This window comes from Lottia gigantea, assembly GCF_000327385.1.
Source record: "Lottia gigantea unplaced genomic scaffold LOTGIsca_111, whole genome shotgun sequence".
NCBI lineage: Eukaryota > Metazoa > Mollusca > Gastropoda > Lottiidae > Lottia > Lottia gigantea.
The window spans coordinates 387,106-407,010 of record NW_008707025.1 but is presented as its reverse complement, the minus strand read 5'-3'; the positions used below and the strand labels follow the sequence as shown (position 1 = coordinate 407,010).

Below are 19,905 nucleotides of genomic sequence, written 5' to 3'. Positions count from 1 at the left end.
CTATACTACGATAACCATTATCAATTTAGGCATTCTTAGTTATATCTTTTTTGTCAATCTGTGATTCATGCTGTTATTAGATGTTAATGATTTTACTCCTGTGAGGATAAACAAGGACGCCATGTTAGTTTTGTGTTAAAGAATAGCCTAATGATCACATTACCTTATATTATTTAAGCACTCAACATCTCATATCAATGTACCTTAGTGGGTTTATATATTAAACTTTGTATCAAGAGCAACTGCCAGTGTCGTATTTAGGTGGTAATTTTTGGGCCAAGGTCCCACCACTATGGCCATAAATAAAAAAAATTATTCTACTTTCATTTTTAAAATCGCGTTAGATGACGTAGCCTATTCTCCAGTTTCCCACATTTATGGTATGGGCCAACGTAAACCTTGGAATCTGACGACCATTGCGTCAAGAGTTAGTTTTGCCAAGTGATTCAATGTGCATGCTCGACCGAAGCCATGACTTGATTTCGAGAAACCAGCCAAAGAGCATTGGTCTACATGTACCCAAGTAGCAATTGCGATTCGAAATATGTGTCCAACAGAAGTGAAGAAAAGTAATACATGACCAAGTGTATCAGATTCTGTTAACGCCGGTTTAACTCATTTTAAAATACTGCTGTTCTAATTCTGTAGAAAATTTCCTCTAGAGACAGTAACGTCTGATTCTTCTCTGTTTCTATTAAAGTAAAAATCATTCCTGACTGCCATCAAATAGTTATTAACGTTGCCCACATGAAAATAAACTATTCCCAATGGCACTGTCATGGACTAAACAACATATATTTTAATGATACACTAGGTCACAGCTACAGTGCTAAAAGCGACATATCTTTATTTTGCTATTATAATATTGCGTAATATCATATGTCTAAAATGTCCACAAGGAATGCAAACATCTTTTATGTACCCAGGATATAGGGCTTTTTATTTTCTTAAAGAATATCATTATGTGTGTGATCTTCTGAAAGGAGACAATCTTATTAAACAGCAGAGTCATCAGTCAATTGATGTTAAATAAATATGCCCAAGCAACGGTATTAGGTGTGTGCCGCTTCTGAAAGAGGTGACCTCGGGTACAATCTTGTCCACCAGCAGAATTATTATACCCTATGAAAATTATTAGGTGACCTTCTGAGAGAAGACAACCTTGTCCACTAGTAGATTTATATCCTAGCAATAATATCAGGTGTGTGACCTTTTGAAAGGAGACATTTTTGTCCACCAGCTGAGTCATTGTCATTTATATTAAAGAAATATCCACAAGCAATATATTTGGTGTGTGGCGATTTTAAAAAGTGATAACCTCGAGGACAATCTTGTTCCCAACCGAAGCTATTGGTCTATTGGTACAGTGTAGCGAATATACCCAACAAATATTATATTATGTACACTGTGAAAATTGTGCTTAAAGCTTGAACTTCTCTGAATGTATGCCGTTGTTTCAGTATGACTATGGAATAAAGAGACTGTATATAAAAGCTTTCCAGAAAATCACTAATTGGATCTACTCTATATATTATCAGATTTTATTCGACAAAATCAATGTTTTTCAGTCAATCCATTTTCACTTGAAAGTGTCAAGTTGATTGGAGAGACACGATTTTAAAACGTAGAAATAAATTCATTGATTATTTCCATTGAAAATCATTCTGTCGCAGGCTATTTTCTATGTTAGAATCAATGCACAGTTCAAATGAGTCCATTGCGTTTGAAAAAAGGATTTTTGGAAATTGTCCAGATTGTCACACGATATCAGTGAGCCACCATTAATTTCAAAGGTAGTAATGTGTCGTGTACTGAACATATGACAAGTTCTTTCTTTACTATCTGGATAGATGTTCACCGATGTTCACGCCCAGGTCCCGTATTCTCGAAACGATTTTAGTGTTAGGATGTCCTATATTCTGAACTTTTAACTCTGTTAATAGGATATCCTAGTGCTAAGAACGTTTCGAGAAAACGTGTCCTGGGGTTTTCAACTTTTTCTTTCTATTACCCAATCAGGATCCTGGAACGATTATATACCCCCTGCACCTCCCGCGTACTATTTCGTGATTTTCTCTTACTATCACTGGGACGAAGGAACGCTTGTATCTTTGAAACATGAACAGTCGCTATATATTCAAATTGCAACTGTAACATTCCGAACACTTCCTTGAAAGCAGGCGTGTTCAAGGGGCCATCTTCACAATGTCAAGCTATCGTGAACTTCTTCTTATAAAGTTCGTAATAGCTTGGCATTGTGAAGATGACTATATGCGCATGATGTGATGCTGTTTTTTGCATCTAAGCTATAATCTAAGAAAGACCGACCCTTTCAATATCTATAAACACTTTTTTGGAATATTTGAAAGGGATACCGATATGACAAACTTATTCAAACGATTTCTCTTGGTGAGTATACATATATCGCACAAAAAATGATTTTGACCATTATAACTTTCAATAGTATCTGACCAATTTCCAAAGCTACTACACGCTTTCTCAATAGAATCCAGATATGTCTGTACACAAACTTCCTTGTTTAATGCAACAGTGAGGATTAGTTACACATTAATGTTTGAACAATTTGTCAATGCCTGCTAGCTATTCTTTTGAATACTTCCGCATTTCTTGTTTACACTTGTAATAATCACCAAGTTTAAAGCTGAACAATTAAAGGAGACATACCAGATTCATCACATGGATTATTTTTTTTATTAACTTTTATGAAATGAAGTGACGTGGTGTAAAACAGACATGTAAAACAATATAGTGAGGGGCTCCGATTCCCAGCTCGTAGATAATGAGAAGTTACTCTTTTTAGACATCGTCTTTTATCACTTCTATAGGCCACTTTTCAATCTGATTGTAGACGAATGGAACGTTTATCTTCAATTGGAAAAGTGGTTGGGGAAGTTGGAATCAGGTTTTTCAGTTGCTGAATTGATGAAATAGAGATCTCCCTCGCTTCAAAATCTATATGTGATATTTGCTTTAAATAACTGCGATTCGATAAAGGGAATTGTTCTACAAAGAAGAAAAACATACCATGGCTGTGGGCTATATCATTGATGTTAGTAACAATACATCGATGTTAGTATAACACATATCTTGAAGGGATAATTAGTTAAAATACCAGGGTTATATGACAAATCAGACGAAAAAATGATCGTTGCTCAAAGCATATTTTGAAATTGAGATAACGTTCACGCTTATTTACAATTATGTTTCCTATTCTCTCAGGAAAAAGAATTATACGCATTAGACATAGAAAAGTTTTAAGAGGCTTTGATTTTATAATTTGACTCACTCATGACATGAAGATGACTTCAAGTATAAGTTTATTTTTGCACCAAACCGATTTTCCTACGTGTATGGTTCCTGTAATTATGGAAAACTTTTACATTTGTATCGTCAAAAATATTTGAATGAAACAGGCTAGAAGTTATGTTTTAAACTTACATGTAAAGAAGTATTTAAAGAATAGATTTGTCAAGGCCCTTCAGTGAGAATTTTGTGCATGGTTTTCTTGAACAAGAGTCTTAACATCTGGAAGTAGCTAGATCGCCATCGCCAAAATCCCCCATTAGAGTATTATGTAATCAAGGGTGCATATGGAACCCGGTTGAGAAGCAGTAGTGTAGAGAATAGTGCATGGAAGGGTTAATGGAGCACAGTCGATTGCAACAAGGATGGTGTTCTGGCTTATATATTTTTAATCCAAGATTTTAACCGAAGTCAAAATGTCATCTTTATGATTGAAAGGAAGAGTTTAGTATAAAGTAGACCATTAAAGTTTATGTGGTGTTTCAAAGCTATTCATATTTTGGTTAACGTTTGGTCAATTTAGTCACAGAAACGCGACTGCCCTTAGTATCAGTCATATTATGACGTTTCTTCAATTACCCAAAGAAATTTTCAAAAGAAATACTGCTAAAGTATATAGGTGTCTATATTGGATCGTCAGTCAATTTATTACTGAAATTCAGTCTAAAAGCTCACCAAAGTAATCGCCAAGAGATAAAGGGATAAAATTGATGAAATAAAGAGACTTGGAATTGAGGAAAATATTTGGGTAACGAACTCTCAGACACAGATAATTTAGCATAGTATAAATTAAAGCTTGTGAACGTATTTCACCATATATTGTTTTGGACAAGTCGATGGTTCGAGGAATCTTTCATAAAAATCTGATCAAATCAAAAGTTTAGCTTTTCTCTGTCGCGAGAAAGTCACCAAATGAAAAGTATCGAAATCCCATACACTATCGATTTTGATTCGAGTTTGTTATATTATGATTTAAGAGGAGGTTACATTTTTCTTATGATCACACAAGTTGTGAAATCTATTTGACATCGTGAAATCGTCGAGCTTTGAAGACATTATCATCGGTTTACTATACTTAATCAAATAGGATCGGAAAGTCTTAGCAGTCAGATGGAATCAGTCAAGTCTGTGATTAGTGACTCTTGAGATATCAGGAATCATAACAAACACATCATGTCAATGTTAACTCGTAAAGGAACTATGGTTAGGAAACCTCGCCGGAAGACGTCAGTGAGACGTACACGGTCAGCGGGAAGTTACACCAGTAACCAAAATGATTCATCCGTACCAGCTTCACCTATAGCTAAGTTTCATCATACCGGATCATTTAAATCATCCCCAGCTAAAAGTATCAACAGCGCAGTTCTAGTAGGTTACTCTTTTTTGTTGTTTTTTTTTTCGAGTACCGATATTGTTTGATTATGGAATGCCTGGGGCAAGAGTTTGGGCATTCTTTCAAATATGTCAGCTGGTTGCAAACCAATATTTGAAGTAGTGTATTGCAAAATAGATGTTAAAGGGATATATCCGACTAAATTGTATTCCAAAAGATAAATCTCGATGACAGCTATCCGTATCCATAGCTTTATGAATGAAAATCTGCTATGGGATGACGGTAACAGCCCTAGGTTGGGTACTTTGTCACTTCCAGTTGTTCATGCTTTATTGAATAGTGTACGGACTCAAAGTCAGATTTTCATTCTGAAAAGTGGGCTGTTGAGGTTAATTGGGTTGTAAGGCAAACAATTTGACGACTATGTCACTTTAATAAGAGAATAATTTACAATTTACCACTAATTAGAACTTTTAAATCAGACTAATTTTATTTCTCGCTAAAGGATATATACTTGTGTTGTAAAGTGTATATTACTTAGTCTTAAGAAAAAAATACGAAAGATTCCTGTCCTGTCACAAATGGGAAAATGTTTTAAGATGTTACGAATAACGCACAAGATCGGTATTTTAAATCACATAACACATACTGATTTTCGTCTTTTAAGTACATAACTTCATAACATTATTTGGGTATGACTATTTAAGTGACATTTTGTAAAATATCAAAGAAGTGGTCTCATCGGAATTTAAAAGGATGACAATACTTTTTAAATGTCAAAATTTAAGTGTAAAGACCATTGCGCAAGCTTAATTCTCATTATAGCATTTTCATTATAGCCTTTATATAGCCTTAGCCGTCCCCATTTGCCCAGAAATGTCTTGAACGACCGACATTATAGAGATTGTAAAGGGGTTTTCTAAATTTGGTATGAGTATCAGGCACACCGATAGCACCAATTTGCACCATTTCATTTTTTTAGTCAGCCGTCTGGTGTCTGTGGTTCCTGCAATTCCACTGACGTCACTCATCAAAAAAAATGTTTGTATTACATTATTATATAACACTTCGCGATCAGTGACGTCATCAAACACTTAGTTTTATTGGAATTGCAGGAACCACAGACGTCTGATTTAAGATTGGAATGGCGCAAATTGATGCTATCAGTGTCCCCGATACACATAATTTATTTTTAGAAAACCTTTCTACAATGCCTTTAAAATCTCATTCATTATATCCGGATCGATTCGTTCTTTTTGTTTTTAGATAAAAGTAACATTTTATTCAGTGCTTTTTGTCTGTTATAACTAATTGAAAAAAGATTGATTTCCGATACGTTTGATCTCATTTCCTTGTCGTAATCTTACTTCTACTGAAAACGAAATTGAGTTTTACTTCCTAAGTTTTTCTGCTCCTCAATTTGCAGATGGAAACTGATATCACACTGATCTGTATATGGAGAACAGACTGCTACATGACAGGGGCTTGATTTCCAGAAAACATTGAGCGTAACTCCATAATGATATCTCTTAATTCAGTTATTCCTATCCATTTACTCATTGGGTCGACTGGAATAATAACTTGTTAAAGGGACTTTCACATGCCGACAGAGATTAAAAGTCCCGACTACCATCAAAGGATAAAGTTGGGAAAAATTGCTTCGGGTTGCAGTTTCTTGTAAGATTGATCTTCGGTTAGGCTATTGTCAACTATCGGTATTCAAATGATTCATAAGTATATGTCAATGTTCTTAAGAATCTTGCTTGTTTTCACAATAATTGATATTCAATAAGCCTTTTGTGTATAATTGTGTATGTTGAGACAAAAATGCGAGTTCAGCACATCAATAATTTGTTTCCTTTGCCCACATCTGAAAAATCTCCAGTGTACCTAACTATTTTGCTCTTTGCATAAACATTTCTTTATGTAATAGTATGAAAGGACAGGCTTTTGCCTACAGCACCCCCTGCTTGCTTTTTTAGAATCAAAATCCAACGTCCGGTTCCCCTACAATTAAACAAAAGGATTGCTTCAATTTAGACTGTTGTCATATCCAAGGTGTTATTAATGTAATCACGTAGTTATTTTTATAAGAACAAAAATCGCATAATTCCTTTAAAAATACTTTAGACTGGGAATTTTACTCACTATTTCTATATATATCACAGAGTATCTTAAAATAATGAGTCGTCATTTTAACATTCAAATGCGGATAATTCTGGACACCCGTGGATTTGTAAGCTTAAACACTATTACTGAATGGCTTAGCTAAAAAATTCCCGTTTCTGAGACTAAAGTAAAAAAAATTGCTTCCTGGTCTGACACCAGTCTTAATGGGTGCCATATCATGTTATTTTTATTATAAATTGTTGTCAGGGTTAAGGTGGCTGAAATCAGAATGATTTATCAAACAAGCAAAGATTTAATGTATATTGTTATATATATGTTATATATTAACGATAACAATCATTTTATATCTACAAATCGGTACTACAACTGGTCTAATTACAGTTAATCGAGGCAATAATGTATAACAATGGGATATAGATTTTTTAAAAAACAGATTAAAATCTATATATATTTACTAAGTATTTGTAAATACCACAGGAATATTCCTTTGAAACCAAACCTTTTAAATTGTTCTGACCATTAGGAAAGGACAGGATAGTATTGATCAAGAAGAACCACAAGATTAAGTGACTTATTTGTTTTAAGAGACAATGGCGATGTCAACCTCTCGAGATTGGGGGTACAAATAGGGGACAGAATAACTCAATGGGAAGTGGGGGACAACTCTGAATTTAAAATACGGTAAGTCTATGGAGGAGTCATAGTCGCAAGCCTCCCATTGAGCGTCTGAGAGGGTTCTATCAAGAATGCATTTACTGGCACAGCCACTACTAGTCTTTATGTATCAATTATAGTTCCATTTGCTATTTATCTCGTCTGTGGTATGTAGTGTTATTTCTGAAGTACTTGAGCATATCTTCATCTCACTATCAAGATTCATTAAAGCCATATTACATGTTTGTAAGTTTATATGGTTATTGTCTGGTCAACCTCTTCTGGATAGTTCAAGACACGTGTAGGAAAAACAATAGTACATTATGGAAACCATAATATTGTCACTTTTGCACGTGTAAAGGTGAAAATCACTCTCTTTTAAATCTCATTATCCCTAGTCTGTGGGCTACCTCATCGGCTACACAGACGACCATAAATGGTTGCGAATCATTAAATTAAATCTGTAACGCCGTCTAATATTGCGACATTCGATCCAAATTACCCCCCTCTTCGCCCACATTATTGTTATGTGGGGCGTTAATGCAACGACACCAAGGAAATCTGCTTTTTTTGCTAATTGAAGATAACTTAAAGTAAGCAAATATGTTTTGTGATTTGTCACTTGCTCAAGGGTACTTCCTGAAAACCTCGTACTATTTACACACAAAGCTACAACGCGAGAAGAAAATAAGTTTCCGATTCTTTATTCCAATAAGTCCATGGTATATTTGACAAAACATGTAGAAATCTGACCTTTCACATAAGAGCTATAATCATTGTCAAGATTAATATAGATAACAAGCGTATGTTCGACTAATTTCACGCAATATTTTGTTCAATGAATCTTATTGGTCGAGGGGCTAAGCTCTTAACAAATCTTATGACGGGATATTTTTCTGCTATGGCGGATTCATTTAAAAGGCTGCAGGGCCTTAGATGATTAAAATCAGTGTTTAAAGGGACATATACGCCATTCCTTTTCACCAATCATACTTTAGTATCAGAAACGGGTTTTTTTTAGCTAAGCCAATCAGTAATAATACGCCATTCCTTTTCACCAATCATACTTTAGTATCAGAAATGGATTTTTTTTAGCTAAGCCAATCAGTAATAGTGTTTACAGCCCACCTTCGAAATTTGAGCCTTCAATTCCATGTGTGTCCAGAATTATCCGCGCTTGAATGTTAAAATGACGACTCGTGAAATATAGTAGGCATATAGAAATATCGAGTAATAAACGTCTGACACCATTGCTTAGGGTACATGCCAGAAACCATTCAAAATCGTCGAAATTTGAGCCTTCAAATGCATGTGTGTCCAGAATTATCCGCGTTTGAATGTTAAAACGACGACTCGTGAAATATAGTAAAGATATGTAGAAATATCGAGTAATAAACGTCGGACACCACTGCTTAAGGTACATGCTCGAAACCATTCAAAATCATAACTGAGATATAATCCAGATTAAAGAAATACAGAAATCTAATTGGATAATAGAATTAAAGTTTGAATCGATTTTAAGATTGACCAACCAGATGACTGGAACACTAAAATCAGCTGCGGTAAAGTTTTTGGAGAATACGGTCCCAGATTGAGATATAACCATTAAATATTTTCATCCATTTATGCTTTTGATTTCAGTCCTCAGAAGACGAGCGACAGTTTTTTCGATCAAGTTTAGATTGGAGTGAAGCTATATCAGCTAGTAAAGTAGAAAGGGAGGTGATTGTTCAGATTCAAGAAGCCAATACGGAGGCAGAAAACGCATGTGATTTTTTATGTCGAGCTCACAGAATCATTTGTAGCAGTTGTAAGTATTCTGTCCATATACCTCAAAGCATATTTGTGCTGTTGCCACAATTTCAACAATGATTGGTCGTTTGGTACAATATGACAAGTTAACGTCCAGTTTCAGATAACTGATATCGCAGACAGACTTTCAGTTATAAATGCTCTTCATGAACAATGTTTATTAACCTACAACTTATCATTCTCTCAGGTCACGGACATAAAGATAAGTTTCAGGCAAATTTCTAATTAGTGCACCAGAAAAAAAATATATATTCGTCCTTAGGATTGTAAGTATATGAATTGTTTCAAGGAAGCGTAGAAAAGGTATATTCTGTTTAATCACGCAACATCATGGCTGAGGTCGACTGGGAATTTAAAATATCCCTATCAGCATTCAATGACAAGTGCGAATTTTCAGTGGTCGGTGCACTAAGGTCGATCAAATTCTTTCAGACATCGGAAGTTGCTTGCAGAAGTTAATTCAGCTATTCTTCGATATAGTAATAGCTTATATCCAGAGGCCAAGTTAAACCTTTTCATCGTTTCTTAGAAACATTTCGACTCCGTATTTCTATTAACCCAAATTGCATTAAGCTGAATTAACATATATTCAATAAAACATTTTATGAATCAACGTTAACGGGTGTGATCATATATAAAACTGAATTCAGATGGATTAAATACTCTTATAAGATTTTCTGTTTGACAGAAGTTGATACATAGATTTTTATTATGGATGACATTGAATGTAATTCTAATTAAATTTTGTCAGATAATGTTATTTTCGTCTCATATTGAGTTATCATTACATTATGTTCTACATGGTGACAGAGTAGATTTATCAATAATGTGATTGAAACAAATAAAATTAACATCAGAACCAGAGACTTAAAGAACTGTGACACTGTCAATACGAATACATTGGAGGTCGATTCCAGAGCCACGAAAAATGTCTTAGCTCAACTTAGTTTTTACAAATATTCATAATAAATCGCGCATCAAGGAACGGAAAAAATTTGAAGATTAATGTGATAATGCCAGAAATATTGTGCTCTGTGGAATAGATTGATATATTTGTCTTTGATAAAATCATTTATGCATCTGTATAAAAGTTTCTTCAAATTTGAGTAAAGGAAAACTCCGGATAAAACAGAATAAACTGTATACCTTAGTCTTCTGAAAAGGTCGACAGTCAATCACCTAACACTGAAAACAATTCGCCTTTTATGTTTTAAATATGACAAGAAATCTAATATCGTCTAAGGGATTTCTTTACTGGTCAAAAACTTTTTCAAATATGGTGACTTCAGCCCATGTTTGCAATTTTGACATTTTTTTTCATTTTTAAAAAAAATTGACGGATTTTGGGATGCAAGACATTTTTTAAAATTTCAAGGTGGGGGAATAAAAAACATAAATCTGGGTTAATGATGACAAATGGAAGAGGCTATGGCAATAAGAGGTTCGACAAACCAAGGACAATCTGAATAAAAAAGGATCTCTAACTGTTTGTCGCTTTTTCCCCCTCCTTTAGGTTGAAAAATATTTGGCGAACAATTTGTATGGAATTTTGACGTACATGATTTAAGAAATCCGAAAATTATGAAGCGTATATTAAGACATCATTTGATTTTCATCTTCTCTTTATTAAATAAATATTAAATTACTATAAGAGAAAAACATTGTAATCAGATTTCGACTTAATGGCTTATGACACAATCCTCTGAAACTTTTTAACTCTCCTGATGCAACTTTTCATTATGCTTGATATATATATATATATACTTCCTTCTATGAATAATTCATTTGCTTCTACCAATGTATTGTCAATCTCTTTTGTGAGGATTTCTAGTTTTGTTGTGCGATTCGAATATAAGTAAGCACTTTTTCGTGCTTTTTCATTCAGCAATATCAAAGTTAAAGACAGTCTAATTTGTAAAATCAAAAGCTTGTTATAAGATCTTATCCAAATAATACATTTTAGCAGTTCAAAGTGCAAAAAAAAAATGGGAATGAGTTATAGAAACAGTTCCAAACATATAATACTTCCTATATACTATCCAAAATCTTATCTACATGCCAAAGTTGATAAAATAATCGAATTAAGAGACAAAATAAGCTATCCTATTCCAAAGGTAAAAAAATATTACTCTAAGTCCGCCTAGAAATTAAAGTGCACTTCATCCAACAATATAACACCTCTATTATTCCGTCTAAAGTGCTAGATAGCATCATTAGTCGTCCTAGCTTTTAAACTTCAAGTTAAAAGAAAAAAAGAAGGAAACATTGAAAATGAGATCTTTATGTGCCACTGCGAGTATCTTATGGACTGGAAACTTGCGAGTTGATAATAAATCATGTTTATTACCCAATTATAGAGAGAAACTCGTCAATTAGTTGGCTTTTAGAAGATACGGGGATTTGTGATTCCTGTCTCTACAGGATATTGTGGTTCCAATTTTATTGATGCTAAATCTAATCAAATTGTATTTTTCGTTTTACTGATCTTAGACTGTTGACCTCGGCCAATCCGCAGAGTGAGTCGACTTTTCGAGCACTGTGGATCATTTGGGTTAATGGAAATTTCGGGTAACATAGTTTTTAGGAGACGTTTTAGATCCAAAAGGACCATTCTTTTTTATGTTGATATTATCTTCCAACTTTTTCATTTTCAGCATTTATGACCGGTTCCTTGGCAGTGATATTAATTTTACCAATAGCTATGATATGTATAGGTAAGGCATTTATATTATAATTTTTTTATCGAGTTATTGCCCTTGAATAACTTCAAAATCAATTTGTGAACACATCATATATAAGGACCATTTTTAGAGTTTTTAGAGTTATTTGTTTTTTTATCAACGGACATTTATGATAAATAATATGTTCAAATATGACGGATTTTCCTCTCGTTTCAGGAGTGAAGTATTTAAATGATTGTCCAATTCAACCAATGATACCAGTTTATTTATTAGTGGGAGGATGTTTCGGATTATTGAAAGTGACGTCATGTTTTTGGCAGACAATGCAAGCTAAGAAGGAGGGGAGTATTGACAATTTGTTGGAGCACGATCGCAGGGGTCTGTTTTCCTCTCGAACTAATAAATTCATGGGCTGTATTGTCAGTATGTTTCTGATTGTTTGGCACGTTTTGGGAACATTTTGGGTAGGTTCAATATGGCGACCACCTTATCTCCAACAGGTTCACGACCCTAACAATTGGTGTGATTCAACCGTGTACATATTCGCCGTCAGTGAAATATTGGGTGTGTTCTGCTTTCTGTGCCTTTTTTGTCTGACATTTTGTTTATTGGCTTCTTGTTTTCGAATGTGTGGAATCAATGTTGGAACCCAAACAGATCTTTAAAATTTAACATTTAAATCATCGAAACATATACTCAAGTGCCGATACATATAAAACATTATCAAAATATTTAATTTCTTTCTTATTTTTCTAAAAGTTATATCCATATTATTAACATTCTAAACATTCACTTTTTCAAATTTCTATCCTCAGTGGCATATTATAGTAGGCTAATTAGCCTAAAAACATAAGCGACGACACAAAAAAGAATTATAATGTTATGACAAATGATATCTGTGAAGAAAGACTACGGTATGACACATAATACAGTTCATTACACGATTGGCGTTGTTTACCTGTGACGTTTGGGCCTACTTTATTCATAAGTGTATATTTAAGTGAAGTTTCCCCCTTCAGTAGAACTGTCTGTATTAGATTCAACCCAATTCATCACATTAGATTCATCGCATCCGACTTGAGTGTGCATATAAGAAAAAAAATCAAACAACTACAATTTACAAGGATAACAACTTAGTTAAGGATCCTTTCTACAAACTGGTCCTTGGCCAATCCTCTTGCCATTGATCTCTCCCGGATTATCCGTACCCATTTACAGCTTGGTCGACGGGAATTATGAGAGAAGATGACTAATTCAAGGTCATTGGAATTTCACACGCCAATCGAGATCGGAACCCACAGTCGACATTCGCTGAAGTAAACAAGCAAATGACGTCATGTAAAGAACCAACGCTCTAAGCGACTGTGCTAAGACCTCACAAATATAGAATTTAATTGAAAACCTAGAAACTGAAATCATCTGGATGGCCGGCAACTCCGTCCTCCAGCTCCATGTCGACTATCAGATTCAATTTTTAATGGAAAGTATAGACGCATCTGGTCGCATCTACGATTTTTTCAGCCATCAGATTTTTTCAGGCGCCGATGATATGCTTCTACTAGTCGTTGAAAAGTCATTTAGAATTTGGCTTTGAAAATCACCATTGTAAGAAAAGGAAACAGCGTCTATAGGGGAATTAAATCAAGAAAGTTTTTCTGTATGATATAATATAAGAGGTGTATAATAAACACAAACGAGAGGTGATTCACAACTTTTAAGTATAAATATAAACATTTACCATTCAGATTAAGATAATACTATGTGCTCTTTTAATTACAAAATTTCTATCTGTGCACAGATCTTTAGCATGAAAGATAACTACGTACATATATTCAGATATACCTGATTGGTTTCTGTTGTACAATTTGCTACAATGTGATAAGCTTTTAAATAGTCTGTTATTCAGATATATTGTTAATATTGTGCCCTTTGTGATGGTTGCTATTCAGATAATATTGCTAACAATGTACGCCTCATGATGGTTGTTATTCAGATATGCTTTGCATTGCACAAGTTTACACAAATTACCAGAGTTCTAATTCAGATATATTGTTTAGATTGGTGAGTTTACTTACAGGATTGTTATTCAGATATTCTGTTAAGATTATACAATTAACTAACTTTGTTATTCAGATATTTCGTTCAGATTATACAATAAACTAAAGTTGTTTTTCGGATATTCTGTTAAGATTATTAAATTTACTAGGGTTGTTATTTAGATATATTTTGATAGTGTTCATATTCAGATACACTGTTACGATTATACAATTTATCATGGTTGTGATTCAAATATATATTAAATATTATTATACAACTAGGTATTCAGATATACCGTGAAGATTATAGCCTACAATTTAATAGGGTAGTGTTCTTATAATTATTAACATTTTATGTGAGTTTATCCAGATAATGTGATACGATTATACAATGAACAAAGGTTGTAATTCATATATACTGTTATACTCCAGTTCACTTAAGTTTTTTTTTTAAAATCAGTATGGTGTTCCGATTTCCCGACTATTTTGGTTGTACTTTGGCTATGTGTTTAACATCGCTACATTTGTTATTCAGATATACTATTATCATTGTACTCTTCCATACGGTTGTTATTAAGATATACCTTGACAGTTGTCATCCCAAAAAATGGTTAATGTTGTACTTTTCGATACAGTTGTGATTAAGATATTCTATGACGATTATACAATTTATCACGGTTGTGATCTGATTATACATATAAACATAAACTCTGAGCATTATTATATATTTTCAATAAAAGTTGTAAATATTTCGATGTATTTTCTATATTGATTATGGTTCAGATTTATTCAGATATCACACACATTTAAATAGTTCCATATCAGAAAGGTTTAACTGAATACATAATAAATTATGACTGTTATTATAATAGTAATGATCCAATTTACACAAATTATTTCCGCACATTCGTAAGTAACAGTAAAAAATTGTCGTCTGCTTCCGGCTAATGTAGGCGGATAACCTCATGCAATGTAAAATGGAAGCAATTTCTAACGCATTTTTGAGTCTTCGGGACGTGGTCTCGGGTTATTGTCGTACACATGATATAGTTTCTTGCATACTGACAACAGAAACCGGATAGAAAAAATGAAAAAAAAAAGAATTATGACAATGTAAGATCCAGAATAAACTACAGCTAACAACGTCGTTTATTACTTTTGTAATGCAGATCAGTATATTAATCTATTTTTGTTTAAATGAATATTTTAGAGGTTTCATTTGTTTGTTTTTTTTTTTTTTTTTGCATTTTTTATCCTTGATGATTTATATCCCAGTCAAAATCATAAGAAAAAAAATCCCTAAAAAATTAAAAACTCTAAAACAGTCGCATTTGTACCGCGACCTATGAGACTTTATTGTATCCTACGATGCGCTTATGGCGACTAGGACGCTTCTATTGAAATATTTGGGATTGTTAGGGGCTTAAACTCAGAGCTAACTGGAAACCCTTTGGGAGCCCAATATGCGCATTGTGAACCTTCACATGAGGACTCTTTAGACTTGAGAATCGTGTTAAGGACGTAATGAAGTCGCAAAAAATCTTTTTCAGTGTCTTTACCACACTATATACTGCGTTTTTATTGGTGTAACGGCGCTCGTCTAACGGCCTTCTTTATTCCATTGTGTTCCCGACGATTCCCAGAATAGATTACCAAACCCTGGCGTTGTCTGTCCATAACAAGTTTTATGGTAGTATAATTGTATACAAATCAAACAGTCATAGGGAAATTTGAAAAATGAATTATCGACGTCTGTCATTAACAAAGGGAGATAAAGACATTTAAAAGGTTCGCAAAGGCCAACAATATTTGGTTGTAGCATAACTGAACACTTATGCTCTGTTAAACGGGAGTTTACGCGATAATGGTACTATGTATTATCAAATATTTAAGTTATGAGATGGAATTTATGTGTAGGATTAAACATGGCAGAGAGTTTTTATGATATTAAAAACCCATATCCCGAGAGAAGTGTTTTATCTGACTTATAAACCGAAAAAGACTCACTAGCTGTTTGGTTTTTCTTTGGAAAAACAATACTTATAAGTAACTATAATGGACGCAACTCGAGCCTTCAAGTCTTGATTGGATCATTAACCATTGAGCTAGACTTACTATCGAGGTAACCTTTTTTACGTTACGTGCTCAAATGATGAGTAGATTGGAAATATGAATAATGATGTTGACAATATTCAGGTTAAGGCCTTAGTATACCCAATCTAATTTACTGTACAAAATCAAAAACAAATCATCGCTCAATCAAAAGTTAACCCTACTAGTATATATTGAAGATAACCAACGTGCTCTCCTCTGTCTATAAATAACATTCTCTGGAAGAGAAATTTTCTGGCGAAGGGGTGCAACTCGTATTTACATCATCAATGGGAATTTTATAAGAAAGGGATATTATGGGAAACACAATTTAACCTGTATAATGGGGATGACTTCACTAGAGGGTTGTAATAATCTATAGTACCCTAATCAACGTGTGGAGTCTAAAAATATCATTCATAAACAACTTGACAACACCTTCAGTTCAAATATCAAAATGACGTCTCTGCCAAACGTGAGTAAATTATGGTGGGAAGTTGCTTCTAAATGGGTCATTCTATATCAATGCCCAATTTCCATACCAACAATGGTATTTTGAAATATTTAACACTGTTTTAGTTCAAATCATGATGGTATATTGTCCTTTCGAGCTTAAAACGGTTACTCATAAATTCCAAATTATGCCAAGGAATGTATATTCTACCAAAGCCAATAGACTGAGTGTAACGCTTGATGCCTTAGTTTGGTATTGTTCTTCTGGAGTCTTGAACATCGGTCGAAAATGAGATTCGTGTAAATATAATCAAATGGTTACAATGGCTAGATCCTTTTTAGATTCATTTATATGTAATAAAAACATTGTTTGAGAAATGAAGATATTGAAATACCAATGTTACTATCCTTCATTTTCTACTTTAAATCTTTTTTTAATCAAAACACGTTAAAAGGCCTACACTTATTTCATGTCATATATCATACATATCTTAGTAGTCAACTTGCAATAATATCTTAAACTAATATGCTCTTGCACTGAGTTAAATATCTGGGAAGATATAAGATATATAAAATGGGTAAACGTGATTTTAAAAGAATAACCCGGAGACATGAACGTAAGGGCATCAATGATATTGCAAGAGATATATTAAAGATTGGTTCCCCCTTTCATTTATGAATAGAAAGTAAAGGTGACTTGCAAAAATACAAGTTTGTCTCACGTGCCCATAATTAATTCATAATAAGCTAAATAAAATAAGAATTACCACCAGTATTCCAATGAGTGACCGATCAAAGGTCAAAACGTATTTTGTGTTTATCCAGACTGTTGATTCATGAACATTTATGATTGGTTAAAACTACTTATTATATGTAATGAGAATATAATGATATGATTAAGAATACATGATGATTCATTACAAACACTAATTAATCAAATAGTTTGCTAAATTTGACACTAAAAAATAAGAAAAAACCACCTTTAAAGGAACAGATTCGCCATCCCGTTTGACCAATAGTCTCAGAAACCGGATTTTTTTTTAGTTAAGCAAATCAGTAATAGTGTTCACAGCTCACAGTCGAAATGAGAGCCTTAATATCCACCTCTGTTCAAAATTAGAAGCGTGTGAACATAAAAAAGACAAATACAGAAATACAAATTTCCTAGTTTGGAGTATATTTGAAGGAATTAAGCGATTTGTGTACATTTCCAGTACTTCAGAAGACTATTTATATTCAAGACACAAATCAACCCCCGAAAATGGCGTAACTGTCCCTCTAGCGCCAAGTTATTGAACTTTTTTTTATTAGAAGTTGTTCAGCTATCTCATTTAAACATACAGTCCAATTGGGAGGTAAATTCTTTTTCAGGGACTTGAATTTTTAAAGGTAGCTTTAGCTTTTCCCTCGTGGCGAAGGTGGCTCAGAGAGTTAGACACATGCTTAATAACCTATTCTAACACATAAGTCGAAATCGAAATAGTTAAAGCTTAGGCTATGTTTTTACGTCTTCAAAAATATCTTCCGTAAAAACTTTTTGATCATAATCTCGATGTACACATGTTCACTCAACTTTAGGATATAAATGAAAGGATCATATTATGATTGCAGACAGTTTTACTTTAACTGTAAATTTCTTAGTGTAATTTTACAGCATATTAATATGCTTTTATTGTTAGTGCATGCAGTGGCGTATCCAGGTCGGCGGTGGCCATCCATCACCACGGACGCCCTTTTACAACTGATACACCCCTGATTGCTTGTGTTAATTTCAAAACAAAATATTTAGATCAGTAAAGGCTGAGAAACACAGAGGCCTATCTAATCATCAATCACAAGGTTACCCACGTTATTGTCAGTAGTGAAAAATTCAGCAAATCTAGGATAATAATTAGTTTGGTGCATTTGCTGATAATCGTTTCAAAGTGTAGACCCACATTGCAAATTTGTATTCTGGGACAGTTTACTTGATTCGTTGGTAGTTAAACTGTAATCGTGTGTGCCATCACGACATTATTTTAAAGGAGTGACCATTTTTTTTAAACATGGTCAAAATGAGTATGTATTGATTTACCTGGTGTCATAAGTATACAGCAGAATTACTATACAATCTGATAAATCCTAACTAAGTAATTATTGCTTAGTTATGACTCCAGGAAGGTTGGTTGGTAGATGACAAATTAGCTTCCAGCGGATGTTGTATTTGGATTGGTTCAGATTGGATGATTCTGTGCTGTTGGTTTGGTAGTTAGTAAGTAAGGTAAGTCCAATGATGAATATATACTCTTATTGGCTAGTTTTGAGACTTTAAATATTACGTCCAATCTAAGAGGTAGTATCACTTTAAATACCAATGTTACGCTGTTGTAGTTTTGCTAAAGACGACATAAACGTCTGCAACGTTATCAACAAGTAATATTTGACTTTGATATTTTACACGAAGAAAATCAAATTTTGTGATAGAAAGTGCAATAAATGACATAAATGTGCACTAAGCTTTTTATATATAAATTAATGCGAATGAACTGATGTGTAAATACAACTCGATAAAGATACATAATAGCTTCTGATATCTTTAGTTTGATCACAACATTAGTGGATTCTATTTGTGGCAAAAACCTGATAGGGAAATTTCTTTTGAAGCCTTTCATCAGATACTTAGACAGCGATGTTACCTGATTCAAGTGCAATTCAGTAGGAGGTAATTTCAGCAGCCTGTTGGACTTTTAGATAATTAACGACTATTTGTAATCATGTAAGTAGTCAGAAATATAAACAACGCCAATCTTAGGGATTAGGATGTTTTTTTTATCTGGTTCGCGGGATCCAATATTATATTCACCAAACAGTGTTCAATTTATTTTGAAAAATCTAATGAGCAAATAAATTACACCTGAAATAGCTAATCAAGTTAAATTCGCACTTAATTAAAATTCGGTAGGAATTCAAAATGTTCCAGTTATAGATTTTAGATTGAGCTTACCAATAACGATAGTTTAAAAGGATCAAACGAGAGTTTTTTTAGCTATGCTAATCAGTAATATTGTTCACAGGTTACCGTCGAAATTTGAGCCTTCAAATCCATGTGCGTCCAGAATTATCTTCGTCTGAAAGTTAAAAACACAATTCGGTTTTTTTCTTGAGATTCTGTCATATATAGAAAAGTTCTAATATAGAAATAGAAAGTGAAATTCCTAGTTTGGGGTATATCAAAATTGTATTTTTTAGTACTTCTAAAGACTAATTACATATATTCAAGACCAAAATCAAGCCCCTAAAATGGCGAATCTGTCCTAAGGTTATAGAGTCTGTCGAGAGTTGCCATTTCTACAGATTTCTGAGAAGATGTTTATGAAAAATAAACAAATTTATTCGCAGGTCATTGCCATAA

General features: G+C 33.5%; 1 protein-coding gene across 1 annotated transcript; it reads left to right on the top strand.

Annotated features, from left to right (window-relative positions):
• Positions 1 to 4,497: 4,497 nt before the first annotated feature.
• LOTGIDRAFT_171199 (hypothetical protein) lies at positions 4,498 to 12,599 on the top strand (the record flags this gene model as incomplete). Its single annotated transcript, XM_009047394.1, has 4 exons — positions 4,498 to 4,692; positions 9,083 to 9,251; positions 11,908 to 11,967; positions 12,151 to 12,599. The coding sequence occupies 4 exons, from the start codon at positions 4,498 to 4,500 to the stop codon at positions 12,597 to 12,599; spliced, it is 873 nt and encodes a 290-aa protein (XP_009045642.1).
• Positions 12,600 to 19,905: the final 7,306 nt, after the last annotated feature.